This window comes from Octodon degus, unplaced genomic scaffold, assembly GCF_000260255.1.
Source record: "Octodon degus isolate 3935 unplaced genomic scaffold, OctDeg1.0 scaffold00031, whole genome shotgun sequence".
Lineage (NCBI taxonomy): Eukaryota > Metazoa > Chordata > Mammalia > Rodentia > Octodontidae > Octodon > Octodon degus.
In genome coordinates, this window is record NW_004524607.1 from 17,126,724 (window position 1) to 17,151,104 (window position 24,381).

Genomic DNA, 24,381 nt, shown 5'->3' on the forward strand with positions numbered 1-24,381 from the left:
AGTTGACAAGTGCTATTTTCCCCTTCATCCTCCTTTTTTTAAAAAATTCTTCAGTACTGGAGGATTCGACTCAGAAATGCATTACCACTAGGCAACATCCCTGCCACTCCCTCCTGTGAGACACTGGGCTTGAACTTGAAATCCTGCTTGCCTCAGCCTCCCTGAGTGCTAGATTTAAGGCATGTTCAGCCTTCAGCCAGGCTGCTGTACCTGGCTTCTTCTTTCTCAGCTCTTTAAGACCAGCCCTGTGTCTCTGCGTGCATGTGTGACTAGGGATTGAACCCAGGGCTGCTGTCCCCAGGCCCTGATTAAAACTGTCCTTTACCACCCATAGTGATGTGACTGGCTCTTTAGCTCTTCAGTATCCTTTCCCTTCTTTCCTGTTCAGATGTTTCTTTGTCCCATCCTTAAATGTTGTTTGCTCTCTTTGGTCCTCTTTTGTTTCCCCCCTCTTCCCATCCTTTTATGTATTTTGTAATTTATGTTATTTGCATGTAAATAACTTAAAAAGCAGTTTTCCAGGGCTAGAGATACAGCTCAGTGGCGCAAGCACCTGCCTGGCAAGTGTAAGGTATTGAGTTTGATTGCCAGTACCAAAAAAAAAAAAAAAAAAGTTCTCCAGAGCTTATAATAAAAATAGCAAACCCCTGTCCCATGCTGTCCCCGCCCCCATGCTTACTAGCTGTATCACACAGGCAACCTCTTGCAGCTTTTCTAATTATATTGCTAACTAACTTGCTTGTACCCTTGTTTGTTCAATTAAATACTGAATTCCTACTACAAAAGTAAGGACTTACATATTGAAACACATATACCCCTCCTCGACACAGTTATTCACAGTTTAGATTTCTATTCATCATTTGTATTTTTGTGTCTACAAATACTATTCATAGCTGCCTCTATACTGCTTTACTTTGGCATTTTTTATTATCTCTGGACTTGCCCCTTGTTATTTTTTGTTAGTTTTTATAGATGACTCATTCGTCCCTCCTCAGCTGTTGGGCAGGCATTTCAGTCTCCCCTGTCTGTGCTTTGTCCTGGAGTCTCTGGACCCTGTGCTGGGCTTTGAATATTGGTATGCTAGCTGCCTTTCACATTCTGGTGAGAAGTATGAGGCCACCTGACTTATTACTATTTAGCTTCCTTTCCCCCTCCTTGAGAGCTTGTAAAACTTCTATCTCAAAACCTGGAGTGGTGCAAGGCTGCAGTCCTAACACTCAGGGAAACTGAGGCAGGAGATCACAAGTTTGAACCCAGCCTGGGCAGTTTAACAACTTAGTAAGACCTTGTCTCAAAAGGTAAAAGTAGCGTAGCCCAAAGACCTTGAGTTCAACACCCACTACAGCAAAACAAAGTGAAAAGGCTTAAGATTCTGAGCAGTGTGTGTCTTGGTGGAAATCTCATTCCATTCATTAATGTGCACAGTCCGCAAGTACTTTGAATCTTGAGAGTCCTGTACTTTGGTTCTAGGAAACTTCTGTATATATCCTGGGGAGAAGGTGTATGTGTATGTATGGTATGTACCTGGTTGGAGGCCAAATCTTGCTTCATTCCTAGATGCCTTAGTCACTCTTGAATTTGCTATCCTGCTTCAGCTTCCTAGAGAGCCTGGGCGGCATCACCACACCCGGCTCCTCCTCTTCCTTTAGAAATAGCATCTTTCTTGTGCACATAGTATCTCTTCTTCATGCTGAGAGTATTAATTATTTTTCTTTGATTTGTTTCTTTTCCTAACGCCCATCTCCAGCATTGTCTGTTTCCTTCAAGTTCTTTGGTCTGTGTTGGTGTTTCACCCAAGAAGTTTTCTCAAACAGGGAGAATGGGAAAAGTCTACTCATTCATGTCCAAGAGTGAGGGGTTTAAAAACGGCGTGGAGGCTTCCTCCTTGCCCTGCCCCTCACACTCCACCCGCATCTGCCCGAGTCCTGGCAGAACTTGCACACACCTCCAACCCCTATCTGGGTCTGGAGTGCTCAGTGGCTTTAACCTTGGGTAAGTTACTTTGTTTTCTCATTTCAAAACAGGTATCTGTCTAAAATGGTCACTGTGGGATTGGATGAGTTTAGTGACTTGCACACAATAAGCACACAGACATTAGTATTTCATCCAGAGGTCACATCATTTTACCATCATTTCTTGTGTAAATCTTTTTAATATGTCTGGTCATTTCATCTAAAGGAAGTCTTCCCCGCCCACCCCTGCTTGAGTGTGCCATAGTGCCTTTCAACCCTCTCAGGTGGTATGCGTTTGCTGTTGTCTGTCCTCTCCCTGAGAGAATGTAAGCTCTGGATGCAGGGACACTCCCCCCCCCCCCAGTTCCATATTTCCAGAACCTATAGCAGTTGGCTGTCCTATAAAAGATGCTTAGCAAATGTTTGTTGAATGACTCAGTGAGTTGGGTGGGGCTTACTAGTTTGTGGTTTTCCCAGTGGAATGACTGAGTGTGCATTGTAGTAGGAATTGCCCCTCCCTTATCCCTCCTAACTGTTGTAGGTCTTTTATCATGGGCTGGACACTTGAGTGTCTACCAGCACTGAATTATCTTGCATGACATTACCTTTGGTCTTATCTTTTCTGTATGACATAAAGACAGCATTGTGAAATAGGAACACTAGGTGACTGTGCCTTAATGTGCTCTATGGAAGGAGTCCTGATAAAGGTCAGTGTTGGAAGCAGTTGGCTTAGTTATGAAGATGGTACTTCAAAACTGATTATGGAGACTTGAGCACAAATAGAAATAGACAGGAATGTAATGAATTCCCCATTCCTCCCGTTCCCAGTCCCACCATTCCTTATAAGCTCACACCACATCTCCTTTTGTATTGAAGATAGAACTTGTAAGGATACCTTGTGTACAAATAGTTTCAATCCTGTTAGCAAGAACTTCAGCTAGACCTTAGGAAGGTAAGCACAGATTCTAGTAGGGTGCTACAGGAAATTTTACAGATGCAGATAGACATGTTTTTCAAGGACACATAGGGGTGCCTTGCCCAGCAGTGAGGTAGGTACATGTATGTGGTTCCCTCCCCTCTTCTTGGCTGTATCATGCAGACAAGGGATTGGCCATGTCGTGGAGCTGCTGCTGAGCTACTCACGCAAGTCTACTGATCCTAGCAGGCAGTTGTGTGCAAAGAAGGAATAACTTAAAAATGAAAGGGAAGTCTCTTCTGGGACTCATGCTTCCTGTTGCTGAGCTGGTTTTAGGGTAACAGACATTTCAGTGCTGTGGATCACTCCACAGCTCATCTATGCCGTCAACTTAATTATAGTTCTAGTTCACAGAATATCCACACCTGCAGCTTCTTGGGGTAGACAGACGTGTGACCAGGGTCATCCAGACTTGACATTCTCTTAGTCATGTAGTGTCACCAGGCTTTCTGTGGCAGTCCCTGTCCTAAATTAATTTATTTTTTAATTTTGATTTTTGAGACAAGGTCTTGGTCATGTAGTTGGCTTCAAACTCAGTCCACCTGCCTCAGCCTCCCCAGTGCTAGGATTCTAAGTGGTTTCTAAAAGCATGAGTACATCGACCCTTGGATGACAGGTCTTAATGGAATAGGGTAAGAGAAAGCAGTAGTTTCCTATAAAATGATCTCATCTACAGATAGTTAGCACTCAAATTATATAACCTTTCTGTAAGTGTGAGAGAACAGTTGGGCTGGCTGACCTCAAAGGTCACTGTTAAACAAGAGGAACGCTTGGCCAGGGGCCTTGGTGAGCAGTGTGATTTGTTTCCCTGGGCTGTTTTTCATCTTCTTAGGAGTCTTTGTGGAATCTGTGATTCGTTGTCTGGATCCACACTGCGCCATTTGCCATTGTGTGTGGTGGAGTGTGTTTAGGGCTGCGCTTCCCTTCTAGTTCACTTCTAATATTAGGATACATAGAATATTATTATAAATAGATACATAGTTACATTAAGAGCAGAGAAACCTTTATCATACATGGTTTTATAATTTTGAGGTGTCAGGTAAAAATGTGCATAACCTGTAGTGATTATCCACAGTTTTTTTCCCCCAGATGGTATGGTTATTGACTCATTTTACTTCTTGGGATGCAAAGCTACTTGTCAGGGTGTTGGAAGAAGATGTTTTTCTTAGTCCTGTTTGTTTTTTAAAGTGCAAACTGTATTTTAGAGGTGTGTTTAATGTCAGGCCAGTTCAGCTTTCTGGTCCTTAGTTTCCCCCAGTTCTACGAGTTTCCTTGTCGACCAGCCCAGTATCCCTCTTGCTGGGGGCAGAATCCATGGCCTGTGCCTACTAGGTAAGGTGCTTTACCACTGAGCCAGACGCTGGTGCTCCGCCTAGAATTGGACCCGTACCAGGCAAGCACTCTACCTCTGAGCCATACCCCCAGCCCTTTTAACAGTGCCGAGTAAGAGCCTGAAATTATGGAAGGAATGCTACTTCTCTGATCTTACTTTCTGCCCTGAAAGCATGTTTGTTTTACTAACCACTGGATTATCTGTGAGTGAATCTCACTCACACTTTCCTTCTTGTTTGTCTTTCCTCTCTTGCTGGTGCCCCATAGTTACTATTGCTCCCCCTCTTTTGTCCCAGTCTGTCCTCTGAGGAGTTCACAGTGGATTATACCTGCCTGGTCTCTGACCCCATATCTAGAAAGGAAGATGTGGGCATTAAATACAAAGTGGAAAAAGAAAAGAACAAGTGGGGAAAAAAAGAGAGCGATACAGAGTGGTCAGTGCTGTAATGCCCAGATGCAGGTAATTGAGCATCCAGAGGCAGGGACACTGCCTGTGAGGCCTTAAGGATGATGGATGAGAGGATATGTGGTGTCTGTGCTTGTGTTTCACTCCGGGGAGGGCGAGAGCCTGAAATGACACAGTATTGTCTGGGAAGGCCTGAGAGAGGTACTGGCCCTCTCAACGCAGGGAGTAGGAAGACGGGCTGGAGTCCAGGCAGAGGGATAAGAGGTAGAAAGACAGCTGGAGGATGCAGGGCAAACCCTTCTGATGGCTTTTGACACCTTCATCTGGGATTTCTAGCCTCTAAAAAAAAGTGAGGTAATCAAATTTAGTTGTTTAAGTCATCCAGCTTGTGATATTTTGTTGCAGCAGCCTCAGCAGACCAAGCATTTATCATGAGTAGATAAGAATATAGAATGTGAATTGTTACAACTGCATTTTCTCCATTTAACGTTTCATTTACTGGATGAGAGAGTTGCTTATTTCATAAATGGAAAAATAGGCCAGGTATGGTGATACACGTCTGTAGCCCCACTGGTGTGCGAGCCATGGGAAGAAGATCCCAATTCAGGCCCAGCCCAGGCAATTTAGGGAGACCATGTGTCAAAGTAAAACATATAAGGTGCTTGGGGCCATGGCTCAGTGTGAAGGCCCGGAGTTTAATCCCCGCACTACAGAAACAAACAGTCCTCCCCCAACCCCCTTCACACACACATAAGTCTAGATAGGTACTGTGACGAATTCCGCATGCCTTTTGCCCACCTCCACTCATATCCTCTCCTGTTGCCCATCATGCTATTCTGAAGCAAATTTCAGATATTACTGAATAGGCTACTGTCTGTAAAAGATAAGGACTTATGTTTTAAAGCATAAATGCCTTACTATTATCCTTCCTAGAGAAATAAATTTTACTTCTTGAATATGGTCAGTTGTCTCAAATATAATTATTTAATAGTTTGAGTCATGATTTGAATAACATCTGTACAACATGTCTGGTGTGTGTGTCATTTAAGTCTCTTAAATGTTCATTTTCCTCCTGAGAATTTCTCACTTTTTTCCCCAAAGGGACTAGTCTGTGTTTCGTTGATTACATTCTTAGAGTGGTATGTATGTATGTATGTATGTATGTTATGTATTTATTTTTTAGGGAAGGGTCTACAGGGTGTTTAGGGTCTCACTTCTAGATCAGACTTGTAGTGATCCACCTGTTTACAGCCTCCCAAGAGCTGGGATTACAGCTGTGCACCACCACGCCCAGTCTCAGTTGCCATCTCAGCACACCCTGGGGGTGGAGCTGGCATGACAGGCCCAGGATGGAACCCCACCCCCTGTGCCTGCTTGCGGGGGCTTTAATCTGCTGAGCTATTTGGCTGGCCCTTCTAGAGTGGTATTTAAAATGTTGTATGTTCTGTTTTCTATACATTTGTATTTGGATCTAGAGGCTTGGTTAGATTTGGGTTTGGTACTTTGTTTTTATTGTTTGTTTAGAGCAATACTTTAATTTTAAAGAAAATAAAAATTTTTAAAAATATTTAAAAAATACAGAATTTCAAGATGATAGGAAATCAATAATGACTATTATATTGAATATTGTTATCTTCAAAGTAGTTGTTCAGATTACCAGATATAGGCATGCAAAATTGATTTAAAAAATTAAGCATTAACTGTTCCTTTCAATAAAACCAATAGGAATTAATAGTATAATTATCTTAGCTGTCGTGTGTGTGTGTGTGTGTGTGTGTGTGTGTGTATTTTACCCTTTTCTTTTCTCCTTTCTCTCCTCCCACTTGTTCTTTTGTTTTGAGCACTTTTTTTTCCCTTTCACAGTATCTATTGTACCTTTTGAATTTTATTTACTCTTTCAGTTTCTTACACTAGAAACAATACAAGACAATGCAATGTTTACACATGTGGGCCTGATTTATTTCACTTACTATTTCATAAGTGATGGTGTGTTTTGCTATCGGTAGACACATATATTCTGTTTTTGTGTTAATAGCTATTGATACAAATTTCAAGTGAGGATATATTTTGTCATTTTCTTAACTATTCTAAAGTGTAAAATTGTAGCTATTTTTAGCTTATAGGTTATTGGAAACAAACAGTGGGCAAGATTTCATTCTCAGGGGGTGGGGTTCCTGGCCCCCATTCCGAGGCATATGCCGCTGTGGTTGGATGTGGCTTGACCCTCAAGGGTTAATGTGTTGGAGTCTTAGTTGTCTGGTGTGGTGATGTGAGAGGCAGTGGACCTTCAAGGGGCAAGACCTGTTGGGAGGTCATTAGGTCCCTGGGTATGCTACCTTCAGAAGGAATTGATGCTGGTCTTGTGGAACAGGTTGGTCATTCTCTCAAGAATGAGTTGCTATGTCTTGTGGGCTGGGGATGTAGCTCAGTGGGGGAGCATTTGCCTAATATGTGTAAGGGTTTGATCCCAGCACTATAAAAAAGCAAACTAAACCTAGCCCCTGAGTTGCTCCCACTTCCTGTCTCACATGTGCTCCCATCATGCTGCCATAGGTCACCAGGCTTTCACCACAGGCCTGATACTTTGAGTCTTCAGATCTCCTTTAGCCATTCCTGAGCTTCAGATACTTCGATATAATGAAGGATGAGGCCGGATGAGGCAGACACTGACAGAAAACAGACCCATACACTATGTAAGAAGGAGACTACTTAGACCACATTGGTACTAGCTGTCAGTGTTAACAGATGCTTGAGCACCAGGTTGTGTTCTGCAGCAGCTGTGATGCCAGCATTGAATAAGTAGCTCCTGTGCCTGAGCTTGGGGTCTTTAGAGATGCACGTGACCAGAAAAGGAGTCTTGGTTCTTGGGGGAAAGGATTGCCAGGAAGTCTGAAGCAGAAAATACCTAAAATGAGCGAGGGGCACACCAGGATACAGCATACCCCAAGACTGCAGGGATCCTGGCGGTGGGCTTTGCAGCCGACTCCTACTCAGGGCCCGCTGGCCAGATAGGACAGTGTGAGCACTGCTAAGAGTACCCACACTGGAGTGAAACACACCAGGGAGTTTAAATCCATTTGTTCATAGTAATAACCCAGACTGTACCAATCCCACTCCTGACTGGTAACTGCTAGAGAAAGCTAGTAAACGAACTCATTCTTTTAAACAAGTTAAAAAAAATATTTAAGTATCTGGCTTCTCCTCACCCTTGACTTGAACCCCACTGAGTAACCAAATAGTAAATAGAGAATTTCTCTTTATAAAAATCAGAGAGAATCTGAAAAAGGAATGACAGAATTAGCCTCAGCATTATGTGTTCACTGGTGGATGTGCATCTTGATCATTTTACCTGTGGACCTTTGATGATTTTTACTGAATTAAAAAATAGACTCACAGGCAAGTCTTTAGTTAATTACATGTATGTTCAAGTCCCACTGGAGGTTCTAGGCATCATGAATCAGATAATTATGCTGGGTTTATCATGGTTGAATTAATAGTCAGGTAGTGCTGCTGACCTACCCCAAGTCATTACTGACAACTACCTTCTCCAAATGACCTGTCTCTAAATCGGATAATAGGTACCTGCCTACCTCGTAAGAGTTTCTCAAGTTTTCTGCTTATGAAATCAAGTGCTAGATAGCTATTAAAATGCTTTGAAAACTGTAAAATGGAAACTCTCAGAGTATACTGTAGAGAAACCAGGTGTTTTTAAACAGTGTCTCAGGAAAGCGCACCAGTACCCCAAACCTCTAATTATCCTCCTCCTCTGTGTATAGTTGGGAAAGCTGTCTAAATGTATGGTGACATTCCTGTCACTGTTGATATTTTTCTGTAGTAGATGGTTTGACTTAAGTGTTGAGAATCTGTAGGCTGGGAATATTAAAGGAAAACTGCCATTTGTCGTAGTTTCCTGCCAGTTGCAACCAGGAACCTTTACAGGGTGGGATTTTTTATTTTGACCTCCAGAGCCTGGGGATTTTAATTGTGGTTCCCCATGTCTAAAATTTACTTCCTTTCTGTGGCCTGTGCAAACCCATCTCACTTTCTGGGCTGTAGTTTCACTTCCTCATTTTATGGAATTATTTCTTCCACTGGTAGAGTTTATTTAAGGTACAGTGTTCTGGACTGATCAAAAGAAAACATCAATAAATAAATTTTTTTTTTTTTTTTTCAGAGTGGAAGCTAAAGTTGTCTTTCTTGGGACTATCTGGTAAATTTCTCAGACAGTAATTTGTAGTATCCTTTCCAGGGCCTGCTAGGCAATGAAGTGGAGTGGCTGCAGGCTGCTTTGTGGAAATCCAGGAAGAGAGAGCAGATAGCCCTGTAGTCAGTCTCTTAACAGAAATAAGCACTACAGAAAGGTAGGGCAAAAGTGGCCTGCCTCAGTTGTTTTTAACATGGGTGTGACTTTCCATGCCTACCTGCTGACTCACAGAAGACCACTTCCGGGAATCAGATCATTGGATTGGTTTTCTAGCAGTCCTGATTGTTTTACAGTGAATCCCTGATATGTGACGATTGAAAACAGAACAACAAAAAACCAACTGTGGGTAAAGAGAGAGATAAAGGTAACTTGAAACCAGAGTTATGGAGTGGCTTAATTAATGGTGACTGACTGCAATTCAAGCATCTATCAGGCTTTTTGCATGATGAAAGTGAAGTGGCAGAGGCAGGGTCTGTGGTGTGGAGGTGCGGCGGGGCTGGTCCCCTGCACCTGCTCTTGGGTCTGCTCTGCACGCTCCACCTGGGACTTGTGGCGTATCACTTTCCTCATCTGTGACGAGGAGCTGGTCCACTTACCTCAGAAGTGTTGTGACAGCAGAGTGAAATGATACTGTATTTCATCAAATCTCAGATGCCATCAGATAGAAGTCACACCCTTGCTTTTGTACCGCTGCACAGAAGAAGTGCTGCCAGTTACAACCACTTGGTTTCAAGAGTGATGTCCCTAAATGCCAGGGATGTGAAAGTGCTGTGAGCAGGCTGTGTTTTAAAGATGAATAAAATACAGCTTGCTGGATGTGAAAACAGTTCTCCATGTAATCCTCTGGAGTCATATTCAGTCTTGATTATGTGAGTCTGGGGAGTGAAGCAGAGTTATTAGGAATAAATACCAGTGGAGAAGCCCTGGGAAGATGAGGAAAGACAGCAGCCAGCTGCAAGAGGAAGACAAGAGGGGGCCCTGTTGATCTCCATTCATAGGACGTTGGCCGCCAGCAGCACAGGTGTCTCATGCTGGCTAGTTTTGCAAATGTAGGAAAGTGTGCCTGGTTAGGAAATTCTTGTTCTCAGTGAAGTTAATTTTTACTGATTTTCCTTCAGATCGGGAGGGGCTGGCAGGTGTCCTCCCATGCAAAGTGAATTGTCCTCTGTTGTGTGCTGGGTTCACTTAGAACTTAACAGCCCTTGCTTAAGTGCAGTCCTCTAGGGCATCAGGAAGGCTGGGGCAGCCCAGGGGCACCACTGGAAGCAGTGGGGTTCCAGCCTCACTTCACAAGTAGGCCTTTAGATATTGAGAGAGAATGTAGTCTTGTGTGCTATTCATTTTAAAGCTTCTTCTGATCTTTGTTGAAACCATTTTATACTCAAAATGTCTTCCTCACGGAGTGGGTTCTTTCCCACAGTTGTGCATAGGGAAAAAATGGTGACATTGTTAACCTGTGTCTGCCTTCCCTTTGGCGCAGTGGAACACTTAATTAGCTGTAGATGAGGATTTTAAGAAAAAGTCTGTGTCTTAGTAAAGCACCAGACCTAGCAGTTTGCTTAACAAAGAAAAAGTTCAGTTATTTTAGGTGAATGTTTTCCAGAGCTTTATTAAGTCCCTGCTCAAAATAAGATGTGAAATCTTTTTGCTCTAAGTAGGAATGGGTCAAAAAGTAAATACTTTAGGCTTTGTGCCTCTTGAGCCATTGTAGAGACTTCCTTTCTTTTGTTTTTGTTTTCTTTGTTTAAAGCAGCCCTTTAGAGATGTGTAAGTCATTCTTCTCTAGCAATCCTTCTGTGTTAAAAGGTCCTTATTGTGGCCAGGGATCCTTGGACAACCAGCTGATTCGAGAGTCAGGGTAAGAAAATACAAGAGGAACCTGGTGTGTCGGCACATGCCTGTAAGCCCAGCACACAAAAGGCTGAGGCAAGAGAATCTCTGCAAGTTTGAGCCAATCTGAGCTATATAGTGAGTTCCAGACCAGCTGAACTACACAGTGAGGGTCTGTTTCCAAGAAAAAAAGAAAAGAAAGAAAAAAATGTAAGAGGAGCCTGAAGCTTCCTACAGTGCCAGAAAGTGAGGAAGTATTGGAGCAAAAAGATCAGATAGGGCTCAGCAAAAGGACCCTGCAGTCCACTTGGAGGAGCCCTCCGTGGGAAAAGCTAGAACAGTTTGACACAAAATAAATGGTGGTATTATTGAATTATAACCCACAGAACAAGCATTTATGAGTCCATGACTATGGAATAAAATAATTAAGTCTTCCTTAAGAAGGGGTTCTAAACAAATGTAGAGGGATCTAAGAAACTAGAACACCATTTAAAAAAAAAATCACAGTATTCACTGCAGTAGGCAAAGTGTACAGACAAATGCAAAAGTTGCTGTATAGAACTTTAAGAAACAGGTTATTTGCATAGCCAGTAGGTGTAATTACTCTTCATCGTGTTTGCAAACTCTTTATCAGACCTCTCTCCAGGAAGTGTGGCTTGCTTTCCGTCTCTCTGGGTGTGCTGGACTTTGGGACTTGCTCCTAAGGTCCAGTCAGTGCAGGGATGCGTAGTATCGTTACAGTGCCAAGACCACCTAGGCCTCATTGCCAGAGTTCACCCTACCAAGAGCAAGTCACAAGGACAAAGGCAGTTCACCCTGGATTGTCCCAAATATTTGTAATCCTACAAAAACATCAGACCACTCAGTTATTCCACAAAATAACCTACAAATACTTTTTTAAGAAATGTTTGGCGTATGTGTGGCATATGCCTATAACCTAAGCATTTGAGAGGCTGAGGCAGGAGGGTTGCTGTAAGCTTGAGACCAGTCTGAACTGTATGAGACCCTATCTCAAAAAAGACCAAAAAAAAAAAAGGTCAAAGTCATGAAACACAAGTAAAACTGAAAAACTGTCAGAGATCGACGCAGACTAGGAACATGTTGCCTAAATGTGACATTGGTAGTCTGCGTCAGACCCCAAAGACAAAAAGAACTTAAGTGCAGAAAATAGTAAATTCCGATTAAAGTCTGAAGTACAACTGATAGTGTGGTACCTGTGTTACTGCCCTAGATTTGATAGCTGTACCATGGAGATGCAAAGCTTGAATGTTGGGAGAATCCTGGCTAGAGTGTATGTGGGAACTCTCTGTTCTCTCTGCATTTCTTCACTAAATTCAAGATGATTTCAAAATAAAATGTTTTTTAAAAGTGACCAACTTCTTGTCTTAGATTGACCATCAACTTTTTCTTTAGCAGTTAAGCCTTATTAATCCTTGGTCTCGTTTATATTTAGCAGATATATATTTGGTAGTTGATTTTGGTTTTGGAACGTACTTGTTTTTAATAGTATTTTTCTCTTTCTAGGGGAGGCGACTGTTGCAGAAGTTCCCTCAACATTTGTGATCCTGTCTGTGTGCAGTTTAATGATATTAATAGTATTAATTGCAAACTGTGTTTCCTGCTGTAAGGACCCAGAAATAGACTTTAAGGTGAGGACAGATTGCAAGAGTATTTGAAATCATCTTGTGACATACTTATCTATTATATAGTGGCCTTATATCCCTGCTTCGTGGGAGCAAGGATCAGCAGGGCCAGGTAATAAATGTCTTCTGCCCTATTAAGCAGTGACTAGGGCAGGCCATCCAGTCCCTGTGACAACTGCCCAGCCCTTACCTCTGCTATTGTACTTCATCAAACACAGATACTGTACTTTGTGAACACACGACCGTAGCTTTGTGCAGTAAAATTTGATTTACAAATGGGTGGTTTGGATTTGGCAGACTGGCTATAGTTTGCCAGCCCTGCCTTAGAACATCTCTGACAATAGGCACCTTCTGTGGTGAGTTGTAAGCTTTTGTTGAGAGAGGAATACAGCATGATGATCAATTTCACTTGCCATAACAAAGGGAAGAACAGACTGGTTTTGTGTTTTTCCCAGCTTTTCTAGGCTGGTGAATTTGTGGTCATTAGATCACTGAGGTGAGGGGTTCCCCCATGTTTTGTGTATGAGGAACAGTACTGAAACCTCAAGTTGATCTTGAAACTTTGAGTTTCCCAAAGAGAAGAATGCTGCCAGCTGTAAAATCCTGATTAGGGATAATAATCAGGCTTTGTACCTGCTACTGGATGGACTCTACCAATAAGCCACTGGGAACTCCTACGCTAGATCTTACTGCATGCTGGCTGTTCTCTTTTAATGCTCTGTATATACTTATTAAAAAAACGGGACCGAGGGGGAAGCATGAGTACCTGCATGCAGAGAAAACGACCTTAATTTATACTTAGGACAAGCTCAGGCATCCTGAGGGTCACTGGCTCCATTTAGAAAACAAAATTTTCTCCTTGCCAGAAACCTTCTTTTGGTTGGGCCTGTAGTCCCGGTACTGAGAGCCTTGTTCCTGTTTTGATTGTGTGCAGTGTGTGTCTGCAGTCAGGTGGTAGCTCTCCCAGGTGTGCTCTCCTCAGCCCAGAACAGTGTCTGCACTAAAGGCCTGGAGCAGGGCTGCAGGCAGGACCCAGCAACACAGGCCACAGTCCCGAGTCAGCCTGTTGGGGCCAGGGGGCTTTCTTCACAGCACCACCCCATGGGCAGTCGCCTCACTGCAGGCCCTGCTCTGGGCCCTTAAAGTTGGGGGCACAAGTAGAGCAGAGAATCTGTGTCCCTTCAGTCAGTCTTGCTGAAGGACTTTGCACGGGGCTCTTGCCATTTCAGGACAAAGAGAAAGATAAATGTTGCTGATCCTGAAGTCGGTCTCTTCTCATGTTTCGTGAAACCTCATACTTGCCTTCAGGTGTCCTCACAATTTTGAATGTTGTTATTGGATGAGGGAGGTGATTGTGACTTACTGTCAAGGCTGGGAACCTGTATTAACTGGGAGGCCCAGGTTATTCTGATGTCAGGTCTCCTCCATTCTAAAGTTCATGTGACCAGTAATAAAGGGTATTCATTGCCATCCATGGCTCTCTGGACTCCTTTGGATTTAGAATTTTGTGGTTTCAGAGCTGAACTATCCCAGGGAGGTCACTTGAGACCCAAAAACTACAGTCTGGTAGACAGACTTGCACAAGTTCCAAGAAGGCACTGGTATAACTACAAGAGTGACCCAGCTGCATCTCATTTGTATTACTGGTACACTTTATCACGTCTGTTGCCAGGTCTTGAGCAGTGTTATTTTTAAATTAGGTGCAATGGACCTGGTCCTTTTAATGAGAGAACCTTCAGGAACATCCAAAATGAAAACTGAACAGTATCTTCTGTTCAAAAATACCTTCAGAGACTTTGGTTGCAGTGTCTCATTTTCCCTGCCCCTCCCCGTGAAATAGTAAATAATGTCCTTTAATACTTCATATAGCATACATGACAGTGTTTTCTCACATGCATCAAAAACACAGATGTCAGAGAAATGTACCTTCGTTAACCTAGGTTTTTCCTTGTATCGGAAAGGGTTAGGGGTAGATGGTAGAAAAGGAAGATGAAAAGAAGGATATTGGCAGAGGAATGGAAGGGTCATGTCTGCTGATGTGTATGATGCCCAGAGAGGTGATTCTTGGTAGCTATCTGAACAGACTAGCAGCTTGGTAATCTAATGCATCTATCTGAAATTGACCTGGACCCCAAGGAACACCCACATCACAGTAATGAGCGATGTCTATCCTAGTTTTTGAAAGGTTCCACACCTGATTTGTACATCCTTATTTTTAAAGTTAACATCTTTAGAAAATCAGATGTTCTTTATGGTAATTATACTTAGATGCCACACTGTTCTGTTGAGTTTGGTTTTTGTTTGGAGAAGGGAGGTAGTAGACGTGGAACCCAAGATCTCACAAATGCTTGGTGAGTATTCCACCATTGGGCTATGCCACCATTCCTGTGTACCACACAGTTTACACTGGTCTTTTCAGTTTAGATCCTGATCATTGTTTTTACCTGGTGTTGTAATGCTTTTGTTATTTTACTTTGTTTTTTGAGATAGGGTTTCACTGTGTAGTTCAGGCTGACCTTGAACTTACTGTGTGGCCCAGCCTCGCCTCAAACGTGATATTTTTCTTGCCTAAGCCTCCCAAGTGCTGAGAGTACTAGTTTTTCCATTGTTACTCTTTCCAGAGAAATGGGACTCAATACTTTTTCTGCTGGGCATGCTGGCACACACCTGTAATCCTAGCACTCAGAAGTCTGAGGCAGGAGATCATTGTGAGTTCGAGACCAACCTGGGCTACAAAATGAGCTCAAGACCAGCCTGAACTACATATGGAGAATCTGTCTCAAAAAAACAGGCCAGGGAGATAGTTCAGCAGTCTAAGCACCTGCCTGGCAAGTGCAAGGACCTGGATTCAATCTCTGAAACCACATGCTGCATCAACCCCACCCCCGGGCATGGTGATGCACACCTGTAATCCCAGTGCTGGGAGGCTGAGACAGGAGGATCACTACGAATCTGAGCTGTGTAATGAGACCCTGTACCACATAAATAACCCAAGGGGGGAAATTTTTTCTGAATCTCATAACTGTCTTTAATCTTATCAGTTTTAAAGGTTACAAAAAAATTACTCTCCAGTTTTTTTTGTTTGAAATTGGAGAGCACAATCACATATTTTTTTAGCTGAAATAAATATGAGTTGCAGGGAAAATTATAGCATTGTGCACCAAATAAATGAATTGTGCTACCTTAAATGTTAGCCAGTGATTTGTAATATGTGCTCCCTTTGGTTTTAGGAATTTGAAGATAATTTTGATGATGAGATAGATTTCACACCACCAGCAGAAGACACCCCATCTGTTCAGTCCCCAGCAGAGGTCTTCACGCTGTCAGTACCAAATATCTCGCTTCCAGCCCCATCACAGTTCCAGCCTTCTGTGGGTAAGACCTGATGGCCTAACATCAACTTTTCATGGAAATTCCCTGGCAAGCACAAGGACCTGAGTTCAATCCCTAGTTCTGCCAAAAAAAAAAACAAATAACAAAAAAAAAAGACAAAACAAAAAAAAACAAAACTTCATGGATTACTTCTGAATAAATGTGAAAAAAAAAACCTTTTTGTGTTCATAAGGTAGTGGCTGCCTATCTTCTCATCTTTCTGTTTCACTGCCCTCTGCTCCCAGTGAAGCTGCATTCTAGTCAGCCCACCATTCCTACAGAAGCTGTCTTACCCTTGCTGGTCCCAGAATCTGGCATAAGAATGAGACTGGCCTCTAATGCACTGACCCTGAACCCTTGAATGAGCTCCCATCCTCCCAGCTCTGGACTGGGCTTATCTTGCTGAGTAGACATTGCTGTTTCTTCTGCGATGTGCTACAAGTGGGGAAGTGAGGTATATTGGATATGTTAATGAGATTGGCTCCTTAAGGCAGAGGTTTGATTAGATGTTAATTGATTCCTTGTTATAAAATAGAGTGTTGGCTGGGGAGATGGCTCAGGAGAGTAAGTGCTTCCCTGGCAAGCGCAAGGGTCTGAGTTCAATCCCCAGTTCTGCAAGAAAAATAAATAAATAAAATAGAGTGTGACTGCTGGATGTGGTGGCACATGCCTATAATCCCAGCGCTTGGGAGGCTGAGGCAGGATTGTCAAGAGTTTGAGGTCAGTGAGTCAGCGTAGTAAGTTCAGGGCCAGCCTGGGCTATGTAGTAAGCTCCTTTCCAAAAAAAAAAAAAGTATGACTAATAGTGGTTCAAAAAGTTTTTCCAGGATTGCTAAAAGAAAGCTGTTCCTGAGTCTAGGTGCCGAGCCTGCTTTTTGTGGTACTCTGTGCACAGTGGACTATGTTTAGAGTGGTATTAGCAAGATGAATTGTGATTCTGCGGGTATCTCTTACATAAGGTGTTTGTCAAGTCAGGTGTATTTAATGTTTAGGTTTTATAACATTTAGAAATAATAGCATGTGGTATTTAGCTTTAATTTTTATAAGTAACATTAACTTCAATTGGAATAGTGAAGTTTGAAAGGTGCCCACTGTATTCTTAGGACAACTTAAAGCAGGCTTATCTCTAAAACCGAACTGTTTTGTTACTGCTTATTTGAAATTTGCTTTCCTGGTACTCAAGAACAGCCTTGAAAGGCAGCCAGGAGCTTTTACAGGCCTGTCATTTAACCCCTCTGAATTAACTTAGGTGGTAGAATCCCAGCTCAGCTCAGCGTCAGTAGGAAAGAGAACCAGCCCACGGGAGGAATAGAGCTAAAGCTGACCTTGCGGACAGCTAAGCCTTGATCCCCACTGGCACTGTGTATCCACTGCTCACTTTCCTTTCCCTTTGCATTTCAGCTTGGCCCCCAGTGGCTTCTCTCTTCTGTCACAAGCATGACTGTTGGTAGGTCCAGGTCCATCTCCTTGTAGTTTTGCAGCCAAGGAGTAAAGGTGCTTCTCTGTCCTTGGATCAGTAGAAAAACCTGTTAGGGACATTTCTGGATTGGCCTCAGAGCCATCCTTTAAGGAGGAGGTGAGACAGACAAGAGACTAGCAGCTTCTAAGATCTGTTGAAATAGATGGGGGCACAGGCAGAAGTGCCATGAGAGAAATTATAGAGCTGGGTAGCTATCCTGACTATCTGTATCCATCTTTCTTTCTGTTCTACTAAAGTTTTCTATTCTAAAATTACTTGTAATAGAAAGAAATCAGTTTTAAGTTTCTCTGCTTAGAATATGCAAAGTATTTTTATCCTGGGATCTAAGAGGGCTTTCCAAACGTGACACTAAGACTAGAAGCCATAAAGGAAAGTATTACCAAATCTAATTCATGAAATAGAATATTCTGCATGGAAAAATGTACCATGTGCCAATTTGACATAGTAGCAAAAGGTATTTAATAAACTCAAGGTCCATCTCCTTGTGGTTTTGCAGCCAAGGAAAAATTATTATGTGTTGTCTTAATTACTTTTCTCTTATAGCTGAGGCAAAATACCTTACCCCCCAAATTAAAGGAAGAAAAGTTTATTTATCTCACAGTTTGTAGAGGTTTCAGTCCATGATCAACTGGCTTCAAGGCAGAGTGGCTTGGCAGAGTTGATTGTGGGGCAGATTGTAGCAAAGCTACCAGAGAGGGAGGGAGAGGTGAGCCACTTTGTGTCCTTTACATTGTATGCAGGCTCTCTGCCCTGGAGTAAGTAGAGCACTCACACCCTTAGTCCTAGCTGGCGCTCTGCCAGACCAATCAGTGGACTTATTATATCAGACAGCCTTGATCCCAGTACCACAGACTCTAGATACAGCCACCTCTGAGAAGCCTGGCCCCCTCCATGAATGCGTGAGGTTGGGAGGGAGCATCTAGACACAACCCGCAACATGTATTAACAGCTCACACAAATGTGTAGGGAAAGAGGAGTAAGTACTCCTTTAGAAAAGAAAGCTGAGGCTATAAAAGAAGAGAATCATGGGAAGAAATTTAGATGGCCAGTAAATGGGAGAACATCATTATTAATTAAAGAAATGCAAACTTCTATTAAGGTAATAAGTAAAGATGAAAAGAAACGACAGCAAGGTTGCACATCATGCACAGTCCTCTGGATGCAGCGGTGGGAGGATCCCAGGAGTTTGAGGCCAGTCTGGCCAACATAGCAAGACCGTCTCAGGGCAGGGGGTAAAATAAGCACCAGACAGGTAGTGGCAGTGAGTATCTGGGTTGTTTCTAACTTTTTTGCTATTAAAAATAAAGCTTTTACCAGAGTTGTCTTCAACATTGCTGTTGCACTAATATATTTTATTTGTAGAATGTATTTTTAGAAGGGGTCAAAGAGTGTATGTTCTTAGAATTTTAATAGATCTTACCAGTTTATCTTTCTCAGAAATTTTACCAATTTATGTTTCTGCCAGTTGGGCATCAGTGGTTAGTGCTGTTGCTTATGAAGCCAAGTTGGTATCAGTTCACATTAGATTGTTACAAATTTAGGATGTTAACTCAAGTGAATTCCCATGGTAACCACTAAAAATACACAGAAAAGGAAATCAAAATGGCACACTAAAAAAGAAAAGTCACATATGTACAAAAACAGATAGTTTTGATGAACAGGTTTCCTGATTTTAATAGTCAACAGTCTTTGTTTGTACCACAAATTTACTAGTCTTTTAGAGTTTTAATTTTTAATATATACTATTAATCTTATTAAGGTTCCCATGTACATGATGAGTTGCCTTTCTCTTCTTGCTTACAAGAATTTGTTTCTGGTTTTCTGTAGTTAGATTTTAGTATGTCTTGATATATGTCTCTTGGGACCAGGGAGATAGCCTAGTAGAATAAGCGCTTGCCTGGCAAGCGCAGGATCCTGAGTTCAGTCCCAGGTTCCACAAAAAAAAAAAAAAAAAAAAAAAGAGCTAGCTGATACGGGTCTCTTTGAGTTTGGTGAGATTTTCGGATGTACAGATTCATATCCTTTAGCAGATATGGGGCACTTTCTACCATGTGTCTTCAAATATCTTAGTCTCATCTTCCTTCCAGTACTCCTATTTCTGTATTGGTCCACTTGATGGTGTTCTCACTGGAATTATTGGATCATAAAAACTACATAGTACTAAAGAATCAAGTAGAATACACATTTTAAAATATTGTCAATATTAAAACTTGGAAGTGTGGCATTATTCAAAAGCAATTTTTACGTATTTTTGCTACCTTTATTAGCAGAACCATTAAATTTATTTAATATCTTTGCACCTTATATATTAGGTATTTAACATTTATTTCAGTTAGATACTTAGACTTTTAATGTTCTTTTTTCTACAGAAGGCTTGAAGTCTCAAGTTGCCCGCCACAGCCTAAACTATATACAGGAAATTGGAAATGGCTGGTTTGGAAAGGTAAAGTATTCTTCAGTTTCATTTTCTTCCCTTCTAATTATGCAGTTTAGAATTTATAGCTAGTTAAGGATTGTTATCAGTTGACATTCCACATTCTGTGTAGGTATTGCTGTGTGAATAGTTTAACTGCTGTCCCCTGTAACCACCTGGAAGATCCAGCACTCCTGGGTGTGCAGCTCTTTTTAGAAGGGTGTCTTGATTCATTTAGGCTTCTACAAAGTGTCATAAGCTGGCAGCTAGAAAAAAACAGAAATGTACTTCTCACCTTCTGGAGATTGGGAAGTCCAGGACCAAGTGCCTCCTGAGTTGTGCTTTCTTGCTGTGTATTCACATGGTAAAAATGGCAAAGCACCTTTGTCCTTTTTCTTTAGAGGCAGCATCTCAAGCTGGATGTGGTGGTATATGACTGCAGCCACAGCACTGGGGAGGCTGAAACAGGAGGATTGCTATGAGGTCAAGGCCAGCCTGGCCTATATAGCAAGACCCTGTCTCAAAAGAGAGACAGAGACGGTCTCACTGTGATGCCCAGGCTGGCTCCAGAATCCTGGGCTCTGGAGGCATTCATTATTTATGTGTATAGTAAGTGCTTTCAGTGCTATAAGGCAGCTGGCAGTGCAGATCCAGAGTTCAAGAAGGAAAACTCGGGATATAGATGGTACAGGATTTCAAGAAGCAAGTCTAGATGAGCTCATTGAGGATTTTAAAATGAAGATAAGAGAGAAGCATAATGATTAAACCCTCAGGCCCTGAGCAGGAGAGGTCAGCACAGTTGGGGCAGCCAGTGAGGAGGGAACCAGCCCCCTGAGAGGGACATTTGGAAAATAGGCTGAGGAGGTGATGTAGGAGGGTTCATCATACTGGTAGCAAGTGCTGCAGCTTCAAAGTGAGCAAGATCAGGACTGGGAGAATGAGGACTCAGCAGCACGGGGTCCTCCGTGTTCTGGCAGGAAACTCTAGGGGAAGGAGCAGTGGCACAGCCTCTCAAGGAAAGAGTTCAAGAAAGGAGGAGGAGGAGGAGGAGACAGTTCTCTTGAGTTTTACTCTAAAAAGGAGCAGAGAGCTGGAGGCGAATCTGGTGACATCATGAGGGCCAGGGACATGTTTTATGAAGTATTCTCTTTGCATAGGAGGGGAAGCTCTTTCAGCATGTTTGTGTGGAGGGAGGACACTAATGAATGCAGAAGAGAAACGGTAGTAATAGGAGTAAAGCCTTGGTGACCAAGAGGTCAGGGTCACTAGCGCAGGTGGAGGACTTGCTCCTAGGGCAGGAGCAGTGTCTCTTCCCCAGGTGCGTTGGGTGGTGTTAAAATGAGGATAATCACTTCTGATGGTTGTCTTTCCTTTAGAGGGAGGAGAAAACCACACATAGGCAGTCTGAACAGGAAATGTGCAAGTCGTCTGGGAAAGGCAATCAGCTAGGGAAGTGCAGGAGGGCAGCACTGAGGACCTGACAAGTTTGTAAGGGCAGTCATCATGGTGGCGTCTTTCTCAGCTGGTGGAGTTTTATTGTAGGCTGGTAGTTGGATGTAACAATACCAGGGTTTTCCCAGCTGTTACACTTCAGAGACAGCAAGGGAGCAGGGAAGGGTAGAAGGGGAGTGAGGGAGACTCGTAGAAAGCCCTACCAGTAATGGAATTGGAGGGCAAGTTGGGCACTTGTGGTTAATGGAGGTGAATTAGAGATAAAAGGACTGATAGAAACGGAGAGGGCAGAATTCAAGGTTTGGGCCATAAGGTAAATTTTACCTAGACCCAGATCATGGAAGTAGCTACTGAGAATGTAAAAATTGTGATCAGAAATGAAGTTTAAAAAAAAAACCAACCTGAGAGGTCTAGGTGTTAAGCAAATTGTCCTTGGAGATAATGAGCACCGTGGGTGCTAGTGACGATGGAGCGAGAAGCCGAGCCGATCTTCCCCACTGTAAAGTGATGTCTTAAGACTGGTGTTTATTGTATATTGTAGTCTTTCAAGGCAAAGAATATGATTTAATTATGAGAATTTTTTATTCTCTTTACTCTTCTGCCCTTGTATTCCTGATAAACATATTGAGTTCTGTTGAAGTTATTAGTTTATCTGGAGCATTCAAATTAATTTACTTTAGCCTACCTTGATAGCACATGCCTGTAATCCTAGCACTCAGGAGGCTGACACAGGAGGTTTGCCATGAGTTCGAGTACCACCTAGGTTATGTAGTGGGTTGAAAGCCAGCCTGAATTATGTAGTGAGACCCTGTCCCAAAATAAATTAATTAATTACCTTTATAAAATACATAAATTTTTTTCAATACTGATAATTGAACCCAGGGGCGCCTAGCACTGAGCTGCTTCCCCCCCCACACACACACACATTTCTTTTCTTTTCTTTTTTGTAAATCTTTTTATTGTGAGACAGGATCTTGCTAAATTGTCCAGGCTAGCCTTGAACTTGTAATTTTTCTGCCTCAGCTTTGTAAGTAGCTGGGATTGGGCTGGGGGAGATAGCTCAGTAGAGCTTGCCTGGCAAGCACAGGGTCCTGAGTTCAATCCCTGGTACCACAAAAAAATAAAATAAAAATAAGTAGCTGGGATTATAGGTGTATGTATCCCTAGCCATAAGTTATTTTAAAAGAAGCCATTTAGCTTTGATCATTTTCTTATTAAAAACTTTACTTCATCATCATCATTTTAAAATGATGAAATAACTATATTCTAGAAGGCTTTTGCATCGTACTATTTACATTTAATATTTTCCTCATACCTAGTTCTTATATGAGGTGGTTCTTTCTTTATGTTTTGCTAATGTTAGTGGAACTTTTTCCCTCTGTTTTGACTGAAATTTTGGTACTTGAGGATTTCTCTGAAGATAAAGCCTGGTGTTGTTGGAATCTGATGGATTTTAAATTTTTTCAGCACAACAGCAGTTTGTACATTGGCAGCTTGTCTGCTTCCTTCTTCACGTCAGCAGCAAACCATATGACAAAATGTTTTTAAGAAGCACTTGAGGGCCACAGATTGAAGGACCTGCCTGCTGAAGCAGATGCAGGGGCCAGGAATTCGAGCCCCAGCCTGAGATGGCGATTGAGACTGGGTGCAGTGGGGCCCGCGTGCGCCTTAAGAGGGAGGCACTTGGGAGGCTGTAAACAGGATCACGCGAGTCTGATCTATGCAGTGAGACCCCTGTACACCCTGTACACCCTGTCCTAAATACAAAAAAAGGAAAAAGAAGCACTTCAGTTAGAGTTGAGTTGAATTTATGTGTTGCTCTTCTGTAATGTCATAGTTTTTTTTGTAATGTCATAGCTTATTGCTTTGAAAATATGGTTTAAATAGAAAAGATGTTTGTATGTTTATGTTCTGAATGTTGTAAATATATAAGTAGTTTTATTTTTAGTTAATCAGTGTATGTTGTGATATATAGATATATGTACATGTAGAATCTTACTCAATTTTGCTTCTCCTCCCCTTGCCCTCTACTCTCCCCCTGATGAATACATTAAAATGACCCTATTCCTGAAAAAAGTGTCTTGAATTTTCTAAGCTTTTTGTAAGTTAATATGTAAAAGTGGGGGCTGGTGAGATGGCTCAGTGGTCTACAGCAGCTATTTGAACAAACTTAGCCAAAGCAAAGGGACCACGGTTCAATCCCCCAGCACCACATGCCAGCCGGCCGCGCCCTCTGGTGGGCTGAGCTGGCCACACACACACACACACACACACACACACACACAAATAAAGATTAAAAAAAAGACCACCTTGTTAAAAAAAAAATATGTGAAGTGATAGAAGGTCATCTGGTTGTTACTTAGTTTTCTTGAATCTTCTTTGTCATTTTGATGAAAGTCACACAAAACTTTTTTTCTTTAGGTCCTCCTTGGAGAGATTTACACAGGCACAAGTGTAGCAAGAGTAATAGTGAAAGAATTAAAAGCAAGTGCAAGCCCAAAGGAACAAGATACTTTTTTGAAAAATGGCGAACCTTACTAGTAAGTAAACATCAGCATGTGTTCTGTAAACATAGTGTGTGGTCTTTTGAAAATGAAGCATTGCAGACGACTTTTAGGTTTTGGTTTTCAACATACAGAAATGATTAAATAAAACTCAGAGTCTCATAAGATCCAAAATGTACTAATTTCAGTTGGAAATCACTTATAATCTAAAGAGTCAGGAGAACTCGGCTTGAATTATAAAAGGTACCCAACACTAAGAGGATAGAGATGCTAGAACTACCTGGCAAGTATTTCAAAGCATGTGCATGTGCTGTACATGTAAAGCATGAAATAAATGTGGTGTCAACAAAGGACAGAAGCCCTCAGTGGAAATTTTAGCACTGAAAAATGCAGTAACTGAAATTGCAAACAGCAGCAGAATGGAAAGGAGACAGGAAAGTTGAAACAGTAAATATTGCCTATTTTAAACAAAAAGACTTGAAAAAAAATAAAGCCCTGGGGCACAAGGAAGTAAAACAGACAATCTAGTTTTCATATCGTAGATGTCTTAGAAGGGAGATAAAAGGATAGGTGTGAGAAAGCCTCAAAGACACAGTGGCTTAAACATTGCTAAATTTAAAAAGACAAAACCTATAGATTGAAGAAATTGAGTGACCCTCAGTCAAGTTAAACCCAAACTTCTGAAAACTAAAGACAAACAAAAACTTTTGAAAGAGACAAGCAGTTTGCGTGACAGTGGGGTCCTTGTCATTAACCCTGGAGGCCAGAAGGAAATGAAATGGCATTTTCCAACTGCTAAAGGAACCATGAAGTGTAT

At 42.1% G+C, this 24,381-nt stretch overlaps 1 protein-coding gene across 2 annotated transcripts in view; it reads left to right on the plus strand.

The window, feature by feature from the left end:
* Lmtk2 (lemur tyrosine kinase 2) overlaps window positions 1-24,381 on the plus strand; it is a 92,217-nt gene that overhangs the window by 19,650 nt on the left and 48,186 nt on the right. For both annotated transcript variants that reach the window (XM_023713483.1, XM_023713484.1), the window contains exons 2-5: window positions 12,225-12,349; window positions 15,574-15,718; window positions 19,565-19,638; window positions 23,482-23,600. In XM_023713483.1, coding sequence (XP_023569251.1) covers window positions 12,225-12,349; window positions 15,574-15,718; window positions 19,565-19,638; window positions 23,482-23,600 — 463 coding nt within the window. The remainder of the gene's footprint in view (window positions 1-12,224; window positions 12,350-15,573; window positions 15,719-19,564; window positions 19,639-23,481; window positions 23,601-24,381) is intronic.